Here is a 19198-nt window from a genome sequence, read left to right on the forward strand (position 1 = left end):
AATATTAGGCAGGTGGTCATAATGTTATGCCTGATCTGTATATTTTAGCTATTTAACTTTTAAGAATATCTCACTGTTCACTTACATAAAAATGTCCCCAATGGATAGTACAGTCTGCATGAAAATCTCATTTTTAGCTGTTAGAACTCCATTGACACAGCTTTAATGGGATTCTATGGCACCTCAAAATTCACTGTGTTATAATTTGAGGAAAGATTACGTTTTTTTTATTTATTTATTGTGAGATCTAGCTAGTTAACTGTCAATACCTACACTACCATTCAAAGGTTTAGGATCACTTGGAAATTTTCTTGCTTTCCAGTTGTGCACTGAGGCATTCCACTCCTTTTTCTGTTCTGGTTAGAACCAGTTTACATCGTTCTATGAAATTTCACAGTATAGAAACAAGGAACATACTTTCTTTCTGGCCATTTTGAGCCTGTAAACAAACCCACAACTCCTGATGATGCAGATACTAAACTAACCTAAAGAAAGCCATTATAAGCTATTATTATTATTATTATTGCTCCCTTAATCAGAACAGTGGTTCTCCATCTGTGCTAGCACTATTGCAAAAGGGTTTCTAACCATCAATTAGCCTTATAAAATGAGACTGAAACAGATGATTTTATAAAATATATCTTTGTTTTTTTAATATGAATACCTAAAGTTTTGTTCATATCTATATGTGCAAAGTCAAGACATTGTGTGTAACATGTGTAACAAATTCCCCCTTTCACCAGGCCTTGCAGTTCCCAGCAGTTGAATGTTGACCTTTATATATACATAGAATTATATTATCTGTATATCTGAAAATGTACATTTTGTTGCCTCTTTCTCTCTCAGTTTTATCAAACCTTGCCACCCTCCTCTGAGTTCTATCTTTAACTACTCATCACTAAGTGGGTGATTTTTGTTTGTTTCTTTCATTTTACAACATGACATGATGAAAATGCTAAGAGACATCTACCAGGCCACAAGAGATGGTAACATTGTAGACCATCCCATTTTACTGAACTATAAAAGCCGATCATTTCATTAGGATGACCTCCTTCCCTGCATTTCTCAAAAAAGGTGAGACAACTGCTTAAAGTAAAGACTGTATTTTTCCATGATCATAAATGAAATTTGAAGTAACAACTGATGTACAGTACAGCTGAACTGAATTTTTAATGTGTATTTAATAATGGTAAAATAGAATTTTCTTACATATAGCTTTCAGTTACAAATTTCTAAAACAAACATTAGACATATTAGTACTAAGTGGGAGAATATAATTAAATGGCAGTACTTTTGATTCAGGGTTTGGGGGGATTCATGCTTCATTATACAACAATTTAACAACTAAAACTGTCAGTAGTGGTGTCTTGGAAGAACTACAACTTATAACAGATTCTAAGAGACACAGATTTATATTATACCGCAGCATTGTACACTAAAAGAAAAACATCATGCTTTACATGTGAAAACATTCAAACAGATCATATAAAGTATTGTTTTAATATCTTCTTTCTAATTATTATTTCTTCCTTCTGTAGCAAAGCTGGAAAACACAATGGAAAATAGATCAACTTTTACCACATTCATTCTGGATGGCTACTATGTAATGGACAAACAGAAGCATTTGTTCATTTTTATTTTTCTCCTCCTCTACGCTGCTATTTTTATCCTGAACTCACTTCTCATTGCTGTAATCTATTTTGAAAAAGCACTGCATAATCCAATGTGTATATTTTTATGCAATCTGTCATGTAATGGTATTTATGGCAGTACAAGTCTGATCCCACATCTGATATTTAATCTCACTACTGAGGAGCATAGGATATCTTTAACAAATTGTCTCATACAAATCTTATGTTTACACACTTATAATATTATTGAACTAACTATATTGGCCTTTATGAGCTATGACCGTTATGTTGCTATTTGTTACCCACTTCACTATCATGATATGATGTCGACAAGAAAGTTGCAGGTATTTATATTTTTTGCATGGTCTTATCCATTAGTTGCTTTTTTTATATTTGAAACCTTCACAATACGCTTAACTTTTTGCAAAGAAATTATAGATAAGACACACTGTGTAAATTTTGAACTCATTAAACTATCTTGCACAGACATCACTATCCACAACAAAGTTGGACTTGGTCTAATGGCTATTTACTTGATTCCACAGGTTATAATGATTTTATTCTCTTATGCAATGATTTTGCGTGTTTGCATATATTCTTCTAAGGAATGTCAAAACAAAGCCATCCAAACATGTACACCTCATCTTCTTGCTGTTTTGAATTATTTTGTTGGAGTATTTTTTGAAGTAATACAAAGTCGGCTAGATTCAAGGTATTTCCCTTACGAATTCCGAAATTTCATGTCTATATATTTTATGATATTTCCTCCTCTGTTAAATCCAGTTATCTATGGCATGAGTGTTCAGGTTATAAAGAAACATATTCAGAATTTTTTATTTGGTAAAAAAGTTGATCCCTTTAGAAATTAAGACAGGGTGAAAAAGTTCATACATTTTGAGTTATTGCTTCTGTTTTGTCTTCTGTTTTTCATAATGGTCATTGAAGCCTAATTATGTTTCTTCCACTGTTTATGGATAGGAGTCCAAGTAAAAATAGCTTTAATTTAATTAACTTAGCAATCCTTTGCTTCTAAGGGATACTTTTAATCTTAATCTTTCAGGCCTTTTTAACATGCTGGTATTTCCTGTGAAATACTTTAGATCCACTTCTGTTAAAGCTTCTGGTTTAATTGAGCTCTTGCAGAATATGTTTGTTTTTCTGCAAAATGAAATGTCTTTTCTTCTTTTCACAGACTTAAGTGTTTAATTAATTAATTAATAAATTCAGTTTTTCTGGTGACTTTTAGTGGCCCAAAACCTTTTTAAGACACTATAATTTCTTTTATCTCAACTTGCTATCCTCCTCTGTTAAATCCAGTTATGGTATGAATTCAGATTCAGAGCCATCAAAAAGCCATCACTGCTTAGGGCAATCTCCAAATTTAATGTACTCATTTTAGTACTCCAGTTACTAAAAGAGATGCAGATAGATTTATATATATGTCCATATTTGCATATTTATTGCATTTAATTTCTTATTTATGTTGTCTTGTGTTCAGTGTGATCATAGAGGCACAATTATCCCATTGTCTATGTATAGGAATAGAACTAATATGGCTTTATGATTATGGCATATGCTTATTAATCTGAGACACTTCTAACCTTAACCTTTCAGGTCGTCCTATAACAGGCATTGTTACTGATCTATGTAATACCTCAAATGCACGTAATAAACTATTATAACTCTGACCATTTCTATCTGTTTTGAAATCTTCCAATTTCTGCAGAATTAGAAGACTTAGATACCCCTCACATATATAACTACCAGTGGTGGTTGGTGGGTGTTACAACCTTTTTAACGATGGTCTAGGGGTGAAAGGAGTAACATTGAGATTGTGGCGACTCTGTAAAATGGTGGAGGCAACCTTTAAGATAGGAGAAGCACATATCTGTGCATCAGTGATTAAAAGCAAGAAAAAACTTTAAGCAGACAATTTTAGCAGCATCTGCCATCACTTAGCTAGCTAAATTTCAGTGAAGAAGCTAGCTAGACCATTAAATAACAAGCAAAATAACACAAATAACCACATGTAACTTTATACTTACAATTTATTTACCACATTTACAAATAATTTCCATTTTTACAGATATAATTAAGAGTCACACTAGTTGTGTAAAATGGGGATGGATTAGGTTACTTAACTAACCACTATTGTAGCTCCAAACCCTCTGTGGTAATATGTTTAATGTTGAAATATCAGTCATATTTATTATTGTATTTAAGACTGCTTGTTACAAGGTTCAGTCCCTTTGAGAGGTATTCCAATCATCATATGGGGAAGCTCTATATCTGTGCTGGACAAAGTGCACTGACAATGGAGCTTAATTATTATTATTTTGTTCCTTAGCGTTTGTCCCGCACACTTGCAGGGTCCGCTGGGTTTTTTTTTTTGGTAGCGGATCAATCGACCCCCGCGATTTGGCACAGGTTTTACGCCAGATGCCCTTCCTGTCACAACCCTCCCATTTTTATCCAGGCTTGGGACTGGCACTGAGAGCCAACTCTTCAGAGGCTGGGGTGGCGCCCCGCCCACGAATCGAACTCGGGCCGCGGCAATGAGAGTGCGGGATCCTGCCGCTGGACCACCAGGAGGCCAAAATGGAGCTCAATAATGTATCTATATTATACACCGATCAGCCATGTGAATAACACTGATTATCTCCTCATAATGGCACCTCTTAGTGGGTGGGATATATTAGGCAGCAAGTGAACATTTTGTCCTCAAAGTTGATGTGTTAGAATCAGGAAAAATGGGCAAGTGTAAGGATTTGAGTTTGACAAAGGGCCAAATTGTGAGGCTAGACGACTGGATCAGAGCATCTCCAAAACTGCAGCTCTTATGGGATGTTCCCAGTCTGCAGTGGTCAGTATCTAATGAAAATGGTCCAAGGAAGGAACAGTGGCAACAGGGACATGCGCGGCCAAGGCTCAGTGATGCACGTGGGGAGTGAAGGCTGGCCCAATAGCTGAGGTTGGGAGGTGAAGGCTGGTTCTGATAAAAATCAACAACGTGTTTGTTAGATCCAATTCCAGATTGCTGAAAGAAGTGATACATGCAGCTAGAGAGCCTCTTCTCAATATTATTAACTCCTCGTTATATCTAGGTCATGTCCCAAAATCTCTCAAGTTAGCAGTTATTAAGCCTCTTCTTAAGAAACCGAAACTAGACCCTGATGAAATATCAAATTACAGACCTATTTCAAACCTTCTGTTTATATCAAAAATACTAGAAAAAGTGGTGTCAGCTCAATTATGCTCCTTCCTACAGGAAAACAATTTCCTTGAAGAATTTCAGTCAGGTTTTAGGCCCCATCATAGTACAGAAACTGCACTAATTAAAATCACAAATGACTTGCTTTTAGCTTCGGACCAAGGCTGCATCTCGATTTTAGTCCTGCTTGATCTTAGTGCTACATTCGACACTATAGATCATAACATTCTCATAGATCGCTTACAAAATCACATAGGTAATGCAGGGACAGGCATTAAAATGGTTTAGATCCTACCTGTCTGATTGATACCACTTTGTAGATTTAAATGGAGAACTGTCCAGTGTAGTGCCAGTGAAATACAGGGTCCCACAAGGGTCAGTTTTAGGACCTCTGCTTTTCTTGGTATACATGCTTCCATTGGGTAACATCTTTAGAAGGCATGGGATTACTTTCCATTGTTATGCCTATGATACCCAGTTATATATCTCATCAAAACCAGATGAAATATCTAATTTGTCTAGATTAACTGAGTGTTTATTAAAGACTGGATGACCGATAATTTTCTATTACTAAATTCTGATAAGACAGAGATATTGCCCAAAAACTAGTACACAGAAGTTCTCGCAATTCAGCTTGCATTTAGAAGGATGTACTGTTACTACTAGCTCATCAGTGAAAGACCCGGGCGTAATATTAGACAGCAACTTATCCTTTGAAAATCATATTTCCAATATTACAAAAACAGCCTTCTTCCATCTTAGAAATATTGCCAAGCTTAGAAACTTTTTATCTGTATCTGATGCAGAAAAACTAGTTCATGCATTCATGACCTCCAGACTGGACTATTGTAATGCATTACTAGGTGGTTGTCCTGCATCTTTTATAAACAAGCTACAGTTAGTCCAGAATGCAGCCGCCAGAGTTCTTACCAGATCAAGAAAATATGACCATATAACCCCAATATTATCATCCCTGCTCTGGCTACCTGTTAAACTTAGAATTGACTATAAATTAGCACTATTTACGTTCAAGGCTCTAAATGGTTTAGCTCCCACGTATCTAGCCAGTCTTCTAACACGTTACAATCCACCACGCTCTTTAAGATCACAAAATTCCGGATTTCTAGTAGTTCCCAGAATATCAATGTCCACAAAAGGGGGTAGACCATTTTCGTATTTAGCTCCTAAACTCGCCTCAGTCACCTCAGGCTTGCTCACTTGGGATAACATCTAGGACTGTTTGTCTGTTTGTCTGTTTATATGTTTGTTGTTTTCTTATGTTGTTTCTCATGTAAAGCTGCTTTGGGACAATGCTCTTTGTTAAAAGCGCTATACAAATAAAATTGAATTGAACTTGAATTGAACTTTGACACATACCACCTACCTAAGCAATGTTGCAGAGCATGTACACCTTTTCATGGAAACGGTATTCCCTGATGGCTGTGGACTCTTTCAGCAGGATAATGCACCATGCCATAAAGCAAAAATAGTTCAGGAACGGTTTGATGAGCACAGTAACAAGTTTAGGGTGTTGACTTGGCCTAAATTCCCCAGATCCTTAATCCAATCGAGCATCTGTGGGATGTGCTGAACAGTTAAGTCCGATCTATGGAGGCCCCAACCTCGCATCTTAAAGGACTTAAAGGATCTGCAGCTAGCATCTTGGTGCCAGATACCACAGCACACCTTCAGGGATCTAGTGAAGTCCATGCCTCGTTGGGTCAGGGCTGTTTTGGCAGCAAACGGGGGACTAAAACAATATTAGGCAGGTGGTCATAATGTTATGCCTGATCTGTATATTTTAGCTATTTAACTTTTAAGAATATCTCACTGTTCACTTACATAAAAATGTCCCCAATGGATAGTACAGTCTGCATGAAAATCTCATTTTTAGCTGTTAGAACTCCATTGACACAGCTTTAATGGGATTCTATGGCACCTCAAAATTCACTGTGTTATAATTTGAGGAAAGATTACGTTTTTTTTATTTATTTATTGTGAGATCTAGCTAGTTAACTGTCAATACCTACACTACCATTCAAAGGTTTAGGATCACTTGGAAATGTTCTTGCTTTCCAGTTGTGCACTGAGGCATTCCACTCCTTTTTCTGTTCTGGTTAGAACCAGTTTACATCGTTCTATGAAATTTCACAGTATAGAAACAAGGAACATACTTTCTTTCTGGCCATTTTGAGCCTGTAAACAAACCCACAACTCCTGATGATGCAGATACTAAACTAACCTAAAGAAAGCCATTATAAGCTATTATTATTATTATTATTGCTCCCTTAATCAGAACAGCGTTTTTTCATCTGTGCTAGCACTATTGCAAAAGGGTTTCTAACCATCAATTAGCCTTATAAAATGAGACTGAAACAGATGATTTTATAAAATATATCTTTGTTTTTTTAATATGAATACCTAAAGTTTTGTTCATATCTATATGTGCAAAGTCAAGACATTGTGTGTAACATGTGTAACAAATTCCCCCTTTCACCAGGCCTTGCAGTTCCCAGCAGTTGAATGTTGACCTTTATATATACATAGAATTATATTATCTGTATATCTGAAAATGTATGTTTTGTTGCCTCTTTCTCTCTCAGTTTTATCAAACCTTGCCACCCTCCTCTGAGTTCTATCTTTAACTACTCATCACTAAGTGGGTGATTTTTGTTTGTTTCTTTCATTTCACAACATGACATGATGAAAATGCTAAGAGACATCTACCAGGCCACAAGAGATGGTAACATTGTAGACCATCCCATTTTACTGAACTATAAAAGCCGATCATTTCATTAGGATGACCTCCTTCCCTGCATTTCTCAAAAAAGGTGAGACAGCTGCTTAAAGTAAAGACTGTATTTTTCCATGATCATAAATGAAATTTGAAGTAACAACTGATGTACAGTACAGCTGAACTGAATTTTTAATGTGTATTTAATAATGGCAAAATAGAATTGTCTTACATATAGCTTTCAGTTACAAATTTCTGAAACAAACATTAGACATGTTAGTACTTAGTGGGAGAATATAATTAAATGGCAGTACTTTTGATTCAGGGTTTGGGGGGATTCATGCTTCAACAATTTAACAACTAAAACTGTCAGTAGTGGTGTCTTGGAAGAACTACAACTTATAACAGATTCTAAGAGACACAGATTTATATTATACCGCAGCATTGTACACTAAAAGAAAAACATCATGCTTTACATGTGAAAACATTCAAACAGATCATATGAAGTATTGTTTTAATATCTTCTTTCTAATTATTATTTCTTCCTTCTGTAGCAAAGCTGGAAAACACAATGGAAAATAGATCAACTTTTACCACATTCATTCTGGATGGCTACTATGTAATGGACAAACAGAAGCATTTGTTCATTTTTATTTTTCTCTTACTCTACGCTGGAATTTTTATCCTGAACTCACTTCTCATTGCTGTAATCTATTTTGAAAAAGCACTGCATAACCCAATGTGTATATTTTTATGCAATCTGTCATGTAATGGTATTTATGGCAGCACAAGTCTGATCCCACATCTGATATTTAATCTCACTACTGAGGAGCATAGGATATCTTTAACAAATTGTCTCATACAAATCTTCTGTTTACACACTTATAATATTATTGAACTAACTATATTGGCCTTTATGAGCTATGACCGTTATGTAGCTATTTGTTACCCACTTCACTATCATGATATGATGTCGACAAGAAAGTTGCAGGTATTTATATATTTTGCATGGTCTTATCCAGTCATTTCTTTTCTGATATTTGAAGTATTCACAATACGCTTAACCTTTTGCAAAGAAGTTTTAGATAAGACACACTGTGCAAATTTTGAAGTCATTAAACTCTCTTGCACAGACATCACTATCCACAGCAAAGTTGGTCTTGGTCTACTGGCTGTTCACGTGATTCCACAGGTTATAATGATTTTATTCTCTTATGCAATGATTTTGCATGTTTGCATATTTTCTTCTAAGAAATGTCAAAACAAAGCCATCCAAACATGTACACCTCACATTCTTGCTGTTTTGAATTATTTTATTGGAGTATTTTTTGAAATAATACAAAGTCGGCTAGATTCAAGGTATTTCCCTTACGAATTCCGAAATTTCATGTCTATATATTTTATGATATTTCCTCCTCTGTTAAATCCAGTTATCTATGGCATAAGTGTTCAGGTTATAAAGAAACATATTCAGAATTTTTTCATTGGTAAAAAAGTTGCTCCCTTTAGAAATTAAGACAGGGTGAAAAAGTTTGTCTTCTGTTTTTCATTATGGTCATTGAGGTCCATTTATGTTTCTTCCACTGTTTATGGATAGGAGTCCAAGTAAAAATAGCTTTAATACAATCAACTTAACAATCCTTTGCTGCTAAGGGATACTTTTAATCTTAATCTTTCAGGCCTTTTTCCAAACGCTGTTAATGCTTGTGAAATACTTCAGGTGTACTTTTGTTAAAGCTTCTGGTTTAATTAAGCTGAATCTGTTTGTTTTTCTGCAAAATGAATTGTCCTTTTTTCTTTCTTTGTATTTCTTGATATATGAAATAAAAAGACTGTTTTCTTTTTTTTAACATATGCCACTTTTTAATTTAGGTTAATACAGAAAGCACTGATAACTATTACTAGTAACTTTAACTATTAATCTTGTGATCTGCAGTTTGTAATTGAACTTTTTTCCTGTTACATCAAAAAAGCTTTTCATACATGTAGTTCTGGGATCATCAAACACTGGCCTAAACATATTTTTTTTCAGTTACATTAAAATTATGTAGAATCTGTAGAAATAAATAAATAAATAAAGGTCACTACAGTTTTTCTGGTGGCTTTCAGTGGCCCAACACCTTTTTAAGACACTATAATGTCTTTTCTCTCAACTTGCTATCCTCCTCTGTTATCCTCTCCAGTTATGGTATGAATTCAGAAAGCCATCACTGCTTAGGGCAATCTCCAAATTTAATGTACTCATTTTAGTACTCCAGTTACTAAGATAGAGATAGATTCATATATGTCTCCATTTCCCTACTTAATGCATTTAATTTATTTATATTTTCTTGTGTTCAGTGTGATCATAGAGGCACATTTTTTTATCCCAGAATTAGCAAGCAAACAGAAAACTTGGTCATGATCATGGAAAGCAAGCAATGTACAAAGCTTGGTAATGCAGGAGAACTGACGAAACTTCGACCTACCTTAGCATGAAATGGCTAAAAAACAAGAAGTGAACAGAGTGACCCGGAAGTGTCAGTATTCTGGTAAGGGTTGCCTCTGGTGGTGAAGAGGGGGAGGCGCGACTGATGATGTTACAATGTCATAGCATCAGGGCTCCCTCACATATATAACTAGTGGTTATATCCTGTTATATACTGGTGTTCTCCTAATAGGGCATCCCCTAAGTCTGGGGGCAGGTCGTCCCGGGTGGTAATCATGGAATTTCTGGATTAGTCCTGGGTTAAGGATGTCTCACCTGTCCACCCATGATCTCTCCTCTGTGCCATAGCCCTCCACTAGATACTGGAGTAGGCCTCCTCTTCACCTGGAGTCGAAAATCTCCTTGACTAGGTATGCCAGGGAGCCTTCAATGTCCAGTTGGGGTGGAGGAATATTTTGTGGGCAGGTTTAAGTAGAGACACATGGAAAGATGGGGATATTCATTCACCAAACCTTAAATGGGCCAATGTAACATGGGCTGAGTTTCCTGCATTGGAGCCAAAGCTTCAGGTTCTTGGTCGATAACCATACTAGTTGGCCTGGTTGGTAATCAGGATGTGGCCATCGGCGGCAATAAGCCTGTATGCGTTGGTGTCTGATCACCCTCTGTAGCCAAACATGAGCACCTTTCCAAATATTTCTGCTGTATCTGAAACAGTCATCCACTGCTGGTACATGTGACTGTTCCACTAACCAGGGAAATAAAGGGGGGTTGAAACTCTAGGATGCATTGGAAGGGGGTTAATCCTGTGGGGTTGTTTTGGGCATACTCAGTCCAAGGAATAAACTTGCTCCACCGATTTTGCTCTTGGCGACTGTAGGAGCATAGGTGTACCCCAATCTCCTGATTAAGCGGCTCCGCTTGGCCATTAGACTGTGGATGATACCCCGATGTTAGGCTAATGATAATGTTCAATCTGGTGCAGAATGCTCTCCACACACGTTATCTAAATTGGTCCCCCTGTCTGACACAATGTCCTCGGGAGACCATAAACCTAAAACATGTGATGGAACAAAGCAGTAACTGTGCCCATGGCTGTGGCCATACACTTGAGTGGTACTAGTCGGCAGGCAAAGCGATCAGTGATGATGAGAATTGTGGCGTACCCTTGGGAGTTAGTCAGATCTGTGATAAAATAGCTAGGTGAGACCAAGGTCACTGGGGCATTGGTAAGGGTTCTAGGAGGCCAGCTGGGAGTTGGCATAGGGTTTTTGACTTCTTGAAGTGCAGAGTCTGCATCACTTGACAAAGTTCTCCATGTCAATGGTAAGTGTAGGCCACTAGAAAGCATTCTGGACCAAAGTAGTAGCACGCTTTATTCATGGATTGCCAGAGCTAGGTGAGTCGTGAACCCACTGAATGGCTCTGGTATGCAGGGTTTTGGGAACATATTGCTTGGTCAGAGGACACTCTGGTGGAGGTGGTTCATCTTGTTGAGCCTGTAGTATTTCTTCCATCAAGACCCAGTGGACAGGTGCAATGATGAGGGATAGTGGTAATATGGGCTCAGGATTGGAGGCGAGGCTGGAGGTATCATGTCTTCGAGACAGTGGGCCGGCTTTGCTATTTTTTGTACCTGGTTGATATGTCATTGGGAAATTAAACCTTGTGAAGAAGAGGGCCCATCTGGCTTGATGTGGGTTTAGTCTCTTGGCCCCCCTGAGGTATTCTAGATTCTTGTGATTTGTAATCACTTGAAACACACAGCATGCCCCCTCAAGCCAATGCCTCCATTCTTCCAGAGTGGCTTTAATTAAATTCAACTCAATTCAATTTTATTTGTATAGCACATTTTCTTGATTTCCAGTTGTGTACTGGGGCCTTCCACTCCCTTTTCTGTTCTAGTTAGAACCAATTTACATTGTTCTATGAAAGGAGTATTTCACAGCATGCAAAGAAGGAACATACTTTCTTTCTGGCCTGTTTGAGCCTGTAAACAAACCCACAACTTCTGATGCTGCAGATACTAAACTAACCTAAACCTAAGCCTTTTATTGCTCCCTTAATTAGTGCAACAGTTTTCAGTTGCACAACTGAAAAAGGGTTTCTAATAATCAAATATCCTTATACAATGAGACTGAAACAGATGGTAACTGATAATACTTCTTTAAAAATCATCTGATTCATTTTGTTTTTGAAATGGATAAAAATGGGTTTTTCTTCGGAAAACAAGGAAATTTCCAATTGATCCCAAACTTTTGAACGGTAGTGTACTTCAGTGAAATCCAGTTCCCTTTTGAGGGAACTCAATGTTGTGTCATGACTGATGCTATGGAAAACACTTCATGGAGGAAGTTGTGTATGAAGCTCTGTGTGCACACACACCAATTTAGGATAGGACTAGTGACAAAGGGAATATGCACCAATAAGTCCATATACAGGCATCTAGGGTCACATTACTCCAGCTTTCTTTGCCTTCAGCACTCTGTGTATGTGTGTCGATTGTTTGTCCTGTCTGTCTAGACTAGGGAAAAAGAAGATATTCAAAAGACTAGGAGAAAAAAAAGAGATTTTATGGCAACCAAGAACTTTAAGAGGTATGTGCATCCGTGCCCTGTTTTATCACAGAGGACGACACACACGCTCTTCGCGTTGTTTGTTTGGGAGAAGAGCATGCCCAGGGAGCCGGCTGCGTACATTGCAAGAGGCTTCCTCTCCGTAAGCTCCAATCTCACTTGGCTGTATTTTCTGACCAAGCTTCTACGCCTTGTGGCACAGGTCCCGCGTTCGCCAAGGCTGCGCAGTGGCTTAGATCATAGGGTTTGCAGGTTGAGTTGGTGGAAGCAGAACAAGAGACGGGTCCTTCCCTTTCTCTTCTCGTCACCCCTGACACTGATATCCCCACTTCAGTTTCGGGAGCTTTTTTCCCGGCCTTCTCCAATTATTCGGCCATTGTGGGGCTTGAATCGTTCCTTGGCACCTGATTGAGAAGCTGAGTATGCTGGGCACCAACACCTCCCTCTGCAACTGGATCCTGGATTTCCTGACTGGGAAACCTCAGTCAGTCCGGATCGTGAACAGCATCTCCAGCACCACCACACTGAGCAGTGGAGCTCCTCCAGGCTGCATGCTCAGTCTACTGCTGTTCACTCTGCTGACTCATGACTGTGCAGCAATGGTGGATCTCATCAACAACCATGGTGGATCTCATCAGCAAGAATGATGAGTCAGCAAACAGAGAGGAGGTGCAGCAGCTAACAGCCTGGTGTAAAGCCAACAACCTGTCTCTGAACATGGAGAAAACAAAAGAGATGGTTGTTGAGCACCAAATTCCTTGGTGTTCACTGGCGGAGGACCTCACCTGGTCTCTCAACACCAGCTCCATCACCAAGAAAGCCCAGCAGCATCTCATCTTCCACCTTCCATCCTGACCACCTTCTACAAAGGGACCATCTAGAGCATCCTGAGCAACTGCATCACTGCCTGCTTTGGGAATCGCACGGAATGCAAGACCCTGCAGCAGATAGTGAGGACAGCTGTGAAGATCATCTGAGTCTCTCTCCCCACTATTATGGATATTTACTCCCCACACTGCATCCTCAAAGCAAACAGCTTTGTGAATGACCCCACACACCCCTCACACAAACTCTTCACCCTTCTGCCATCCGGAAACAGGTGGCAAAGCATTCTGACCTCTTACCTCAGGCAATCAGGTGTCTCAACAGATAACTGAACTAAATCGGACACGGACACACACACACATACATAGACACACACACATACAAATGATCTTGTTTACATGCACAAGTCTCATATATCATGAACTACACTTTAATTATTATTATAACTAAAATAACTATTTCTGCTGCTATTCCTCAATGTCCCTAATCCTGTTTCTTTTTGCACTCACTGTCTAACACTGTTCTGTCGGCATTATGTGTCTTGTTTATGTTGTATGTCTAGTTTAAAGATTTCTGCACCTTGGAAGTATAGTTTAGTTCTATGTTTATCTGCATTACCTTGTATTTTGTTTTTGTTATGTGTAGCACCTCTGGTTCAGAAGGAACATTGTTTCATTTCACCATGTACTGCATCAGCTATATATTGTGAAAGTGACAGCCATGCAGCCATGCCCAGGGTTGAAGAGATGTTTGCAAGCTATCTTTTCCCTACATCACCGACATGGAGGAAGCCTGCGCACCCTTCTAACCATGTAGAGTCACTTAATCATTTAATTTAATATTTTTTAAAAATATTTTCTCCTTTCTCTGTTTCCATTGTCCATTGTAAAAGGTGCTAAACAAATAAATTGAATTGAAAATTGAATTCAGCCTTTGTAGGGAAGGCCTACACGGCACCAGGCCAAGGTGGTGCATCCCTGCACACCATGGTGGTCTTGCAGGCCTACAAGGCTGATCTGCTGAAAGATCTCGACCTTGGCGAGGGATTTAACCTTGAGACAGTCTCTGAGCTACGTCAAGCCACACATCTCACGCTCCATGCCACGAAGCAGACGGCCCGCGCCATAGGCTGCATTAGTTGCCATGGAGAGGCAACTGTGGCTTAACATAACAGGGATTAAGGACAGAGATAAGTCCTTTCTCCTAGATGCCCCGATTTCACCTCAGGGCCTGTTCGGCGATGCAGTGAATATGGTCGTCAACCAGCACTAAGAGGTAAAGCGACAGTCAGTGGCATTTAGGGAATTTATCCCTCGTCACAGTGAGCAGCCTGGGCTGTCTTCCAGCCCAACAGGCACCTGCCCCAGCCACTCCCCCGCCCCCCAGCTTGCTCAGAGGGCTAGTATGGCAGCCTGTGCCCCCTCATCAAAGTCTAGGGAGGCCGGCCAGCATGCTCAGGTGAGACCAGGCCTTAGGTCTGTCATCTATGCCAGACGGGCCAAGAAGAAATCCTGATGCCTGAGGGCTAGGGTTCCTAGGTGCGTCCTCCCTATGGCGGTTTCTCCCTCCTCCTGCCTTGCATGCCTTCTGTCCTCTGCCCCATGAGTCGGCAGAACAGGAGAGACTGCACTTGCTTTGCCCAGTAAGGGCCCTGAGAACTTATGTCCACTGCTCAAGCTCATGATGTAAGTCCTCCACCCTATTCGTCTGCTTTGGGACCCAGAACAAGGGAGATCTAGTCTTCAGGCAACGCCTGGCACACTGGGTAGTAGAGGCCAGGCCTACGGGGAGCTCAATCTACTAGGGATATCGCCTCATTCAGTGCCTTGGCTAGGGGTATTCCCCTCCAGGAGATTTGTGCTGTGGCAAGCTGGTCCTCTCCGCACACCTTTATCAGGTTCTATAGCCTGGACCTGGACCCCACTCTATTCTATTCTTGGTTTGCTCGTGCTCTCTCACGGCCCCGGAACAGACATCGACCGGTGTGTGGCAGAGTGGGTATTGATGTTCCCATAGCATCAGTCATGATGCAGCATTGATTTCTCTCGAAAGGGAACTACACCGGGTTACATATGTAACCCAGTTCCCTTAGAAGGGAACGAGACGCTGCATCACTTGCCACACCCCAAGCGTCCACTCGCGCTTCTTTTAGACAAATAGAAGATGGAGTGATGTGATGTAGATGTCCTTATATGGTCTTATTGGCGTATTGCTCCTATTCAAGCCTATAAATTGGCGTGTGTGCACACAAAGCTTCAGACACAACTTCCTCAATGAAGCGTTCAAAAGCATCAGTCATGAGGCAGCATCTCGTTCCCTTCTCAGGGAACCAGGTTACACACATAACATGGTGTAGTTAGCTAGTTTGCAGCTTAGCTGCTTTGTAGCATGTAGCAGACCAATTTTATTGACCTGATTTTGGAAAAAGATTTTGGATTTTGGAAAGAGAAATAAGTAAGAGGCCAGACCAACATTGATATATACTTAACTCTATGTTAAAAGCCACCAGGTGCTACTGTCTGTACTTCAGCTGCAGGGTTATGTGTTTAGTGTCAAGTGCTATTACATGATTAAAACTATTATTTTTGAGTCCTGACAATATAGCTCCAGCTGTGCCAGATGATGTTTGCATTACTCCCATAATTAATATAAAAAACAATAAACTCTTACATACATAAGACTTCCCTACTGAATGATTCCATGACAATGTCCTGGTAATAGCTTGTGTCTACACAAAAATTATAAACACAATTATTATAAAAGACTCATTATAAAAACAACAAATTCCATACATTTCAATGCCTAGCTTGTGTCAACACAAAAATTATAAACACAATTATTATAAAAGACTCATTATAAAATCAACAAATTCCATACATTTCAATGCCAATCATGTGAGGTGAAGGAGTTTGATAAAATTCTAAACATTATTAAATAACATTTGAATGGGAAAATCTACAGAGCCATAGACTAGACAGAAAAAATCAATGCTGTCAATACAATTAGTGTGATAATACGGTATGCAGGTGGAAAGCTTTTGGAACAAATCTAATCATTTTTGGACAGGTGTGCCACACAAGATATCACAACATGCTCTCAAGCAAATAATAAAGAATAATAAAGAGTTGCAGAATGACCCGAAAGCAGCAGGAAAACAGAGAACAATAAACTGCACTGCAATCATGTCACTGTGCAATCCTCCACACAAATTTCCTTCACTAAAATAAGAAGCACAGAGATGCATGTCTAAAAGCATTTCGATAAATCAAATTTTTTTAACAAATATATATTAGGGTTTTTATTTAAAAAATATAGAGAAGAGTTATGTGCATGAATCCACGAGAGTCATAACCACAAGTTATATGTTAAGTTTGGTGGTGAAAGTGTCCTGATACCAGACTGTTTCTCTGCAAAGCTGTAATTACCAATAGCTTTGCAACTAATACTGTTAATCAATTTAAAAAAATTATTCCTGTAATCTTTGCTTCTGAATACAAATATCTAAAGTCAAAAGACATTGTGTGTAAATGTTAAGTGGATATATGCAATAGAAATATATTAATTACAGCCTGCCTTAAGGGTCCCAGAATTTGAATGTTGTGCTTTATATGTACATAAAATCTGTGTGTGTGATCTGTATCTGAATATGTTATTTGTGTCTTGCCTCTTCCCCTCTCAGTTTTATCAAACCTTGCCACCCTTCTCTGTGTTCTATATTTAACAATTTATCACTAACTGGATGATTTTTGTTTGTTTGTTTGATTTCACAACATGACATAAGGGAAATGCTAAGAGGCATCTAACAGGCCACAAGAGATGGTAATGTTGTAGACCATCCCATTTTTCTGAGCCATAAAACTCAGCATGTCAGCAAAGAAAATTATTTTATTAGAATAACCTCCTTCTCTGCATTTCTCCACAAAGGTGAGACAACTGCTTAGATGAAGGCTAGACAAACATGCTAGTAATTAGTGGGAGATTATAATTATATGGCAGTAATTTTGATTCAATAACTTGTAATATGTCTGTCTATAAAATCTACCAAGATACTCTAATGCTTAATTATAGCCAAAAAGGCCATAGTAACAATTCAACAACTAAAATTTTCTTTTGTGGTTTCTTGGAAGAACTACAACTTATAGCAAGTTTGTTGTTTTCTGAGAAACACAGGCATGCAGATGTATATTATACAGCAGCATTGTACACTACAAGAAAAACATCATGCTTTAGATGTCAAAATATTCAAACAGATCATATAAAGTATCGTTTTAATATCTGCTTTATTATTAATATTTCTTCCTTCTGCAGCAAAGCTGGAAAACACAATGGAAAATAGATCAACTTTTACCACATTCATTCTGGATGGCTACTATGTAATGGACAAACAGAAGCATTTGTTCATTTTTATTTTTCTCCTCCTCTATGCTACAGTTTTGATCCTGAACTCACTTCTCATTGCTGTAATCTATTTTGAAAGAACACTGCATAATCCAATGTATATCTTCGTATGCAATCTGTCATGTAATGGTATTTATGGCAGCACAAGTCTGATCCCACATCTGATATTTAATCTCACTACTGAGAAGCATAGGATATCTTTAACAAATTGTCTCATACAAATCTTCTGTTTACACACTTATAATATTATTGAACTAACTATATTGGCCTTTATGAGCTATGACCGTTATGTAGCTATTTGTTACCCACTTCACTATCATGATATGATGTCGACAAGAAAGTTGCAGGTATTTATATTTTTTGCATGGTCTTATCCATTAGTTACTTTTCTGATATATGAGTCATTCACAATACGCTTAACCTTTTGCAGAGAAATTATAGATAAGACACACTGTGTAAATTTTGAACTCATTAAACTATCTTGCACAGATATCACTATCCACAGCATAATTGGACTTGGTCTAATGGCTTTTTACATGATTCCACAGGTTATAATAATTTTATTCTCTTATGCAATGATTTTGCGTGTTTGCATATATTCTTCTAAGGAATGTCAAAACAAAGCCATCCAAACATGTACACCTCATCTTCTTGCTGTTTTGAATTATTTTGTTGGAGTATTTTTTGAAATAATACAAAGTCGGCTAGATTTAAGGTATTTTCCTTACGAATTCCGAAATTTCATGTCTATATATTTTATGATATTTCCTCCTCTGTTAAATCCAGTTATCTATGGCATGAGTGTTCAGGTTATAAAGAGACATATTCAGAATTTCTTCTTTGGTAAAAAAGTTGCTCCCTTCAGAAATTAAGTCAGGGTGAAAAAGTCCACATATTTTGTGTAATTGCTTCTGTTTTGTCTTCTGTTTTTCATAATGGTCATTGAGGCCAAATTAAAGTAAAAATAGATTTAATTTAATTGACTTCTAATGGATCCATTTGTTCCTAATCTTTCAGGCCTTTTTAACATGCTGTTATTGCCTATGAAATACTTCAGATGAACTTTTGTTAAAGCTTCAGAATCTGTTTGTTTTCTGTCCTTTCTTCCTTTCACAGACTTAACTGTTCTTTGTGTTTCTTGATATATGAAATAAGAAGACTGTTTTCTTTTTTTCAACATGTACCACTTTTTAATTTATGTGATTATGTAGAATATATATATATATATATACGTATATATATATATATATATATAAAACATTCCTAAAATAAAGATAAGATTGTGAATAACAAGTGTAATTGCACTGCTCATGTTTTGGACCACACAAAACTACTCTATATTGCCGATGGTTTGTGTACACCTGTCCACAATACCTTTACCTTTCCCTGAACATC

At 38.1% G+C, this 19198-nt stretch overlaps 3 protein-coding genes across 3 annotated transcripts; all 3 read left to right on the forward strand.

Annotated features, from left to right (window-relative positions):
- Window positions 1–1555: 1555 nt before the first annotated feature.
- LOC131369177 (olfactory receptor 4B13-like) lies at window positions 1556–2500 on the forward strand. The gene has a single exon (XM_058415653.1). It carries the CDS (start codon window positions 1556–1558, stop codon window positions 2498–2500), a length of 945 nt encoding a protein of 314 aa, XP_058271636.1.
- A 5647-nt stretch (window positions 2501–8147) lies between these two features.
- Window positions 8148–14571, forward strand: LOC131369178 (olfactory receptor 4B13-like). Its single transcript, XM_058415654.1, has 2 exons — window positions 8148–9063; window positions 14336–14571. The coding sequence occupies exons 1-2, from the start codon at window positions 8148–8150 to the stop codon at window positions 14569–14571; spliced, it is 1152 nt and encodes a 383-aa protein (XP_058271637.1).
- A 3159-nt stretch (window positions 14572–17730) lies between these two features.
- LOC131369179 (olfactory receptor 4B13-like) lies at window positions 17731–18675 on the forward strand. The gene has a single exon (XM_058415655.1). It carries the CDS (start codon window positions 17731–17733, stop codon window positions 18673–18675), a length of 945 nt encoding a protein of 314 aa, XP_058271638.1.
- Window positions 18676–19198: the final 523 nt, after the last annotated feature.

This window comes from Hemibagrus wyckioides, linkage group LG18 (assembly GCF_019097595.1).
Source record: "Hemibagrus wyckioides isolate EC202008001 linkage group LG18, SWU_Hwy_1.0, whole genome shotgun sequence".
Classification (NCBI taxonomy): domain Eukaryota; kingdom Metazoa; phylum Chordata; class Actinopteri; order Siluriformes; family Bagridae; genus Hemibagrus; species Hemibagrus wyckioides.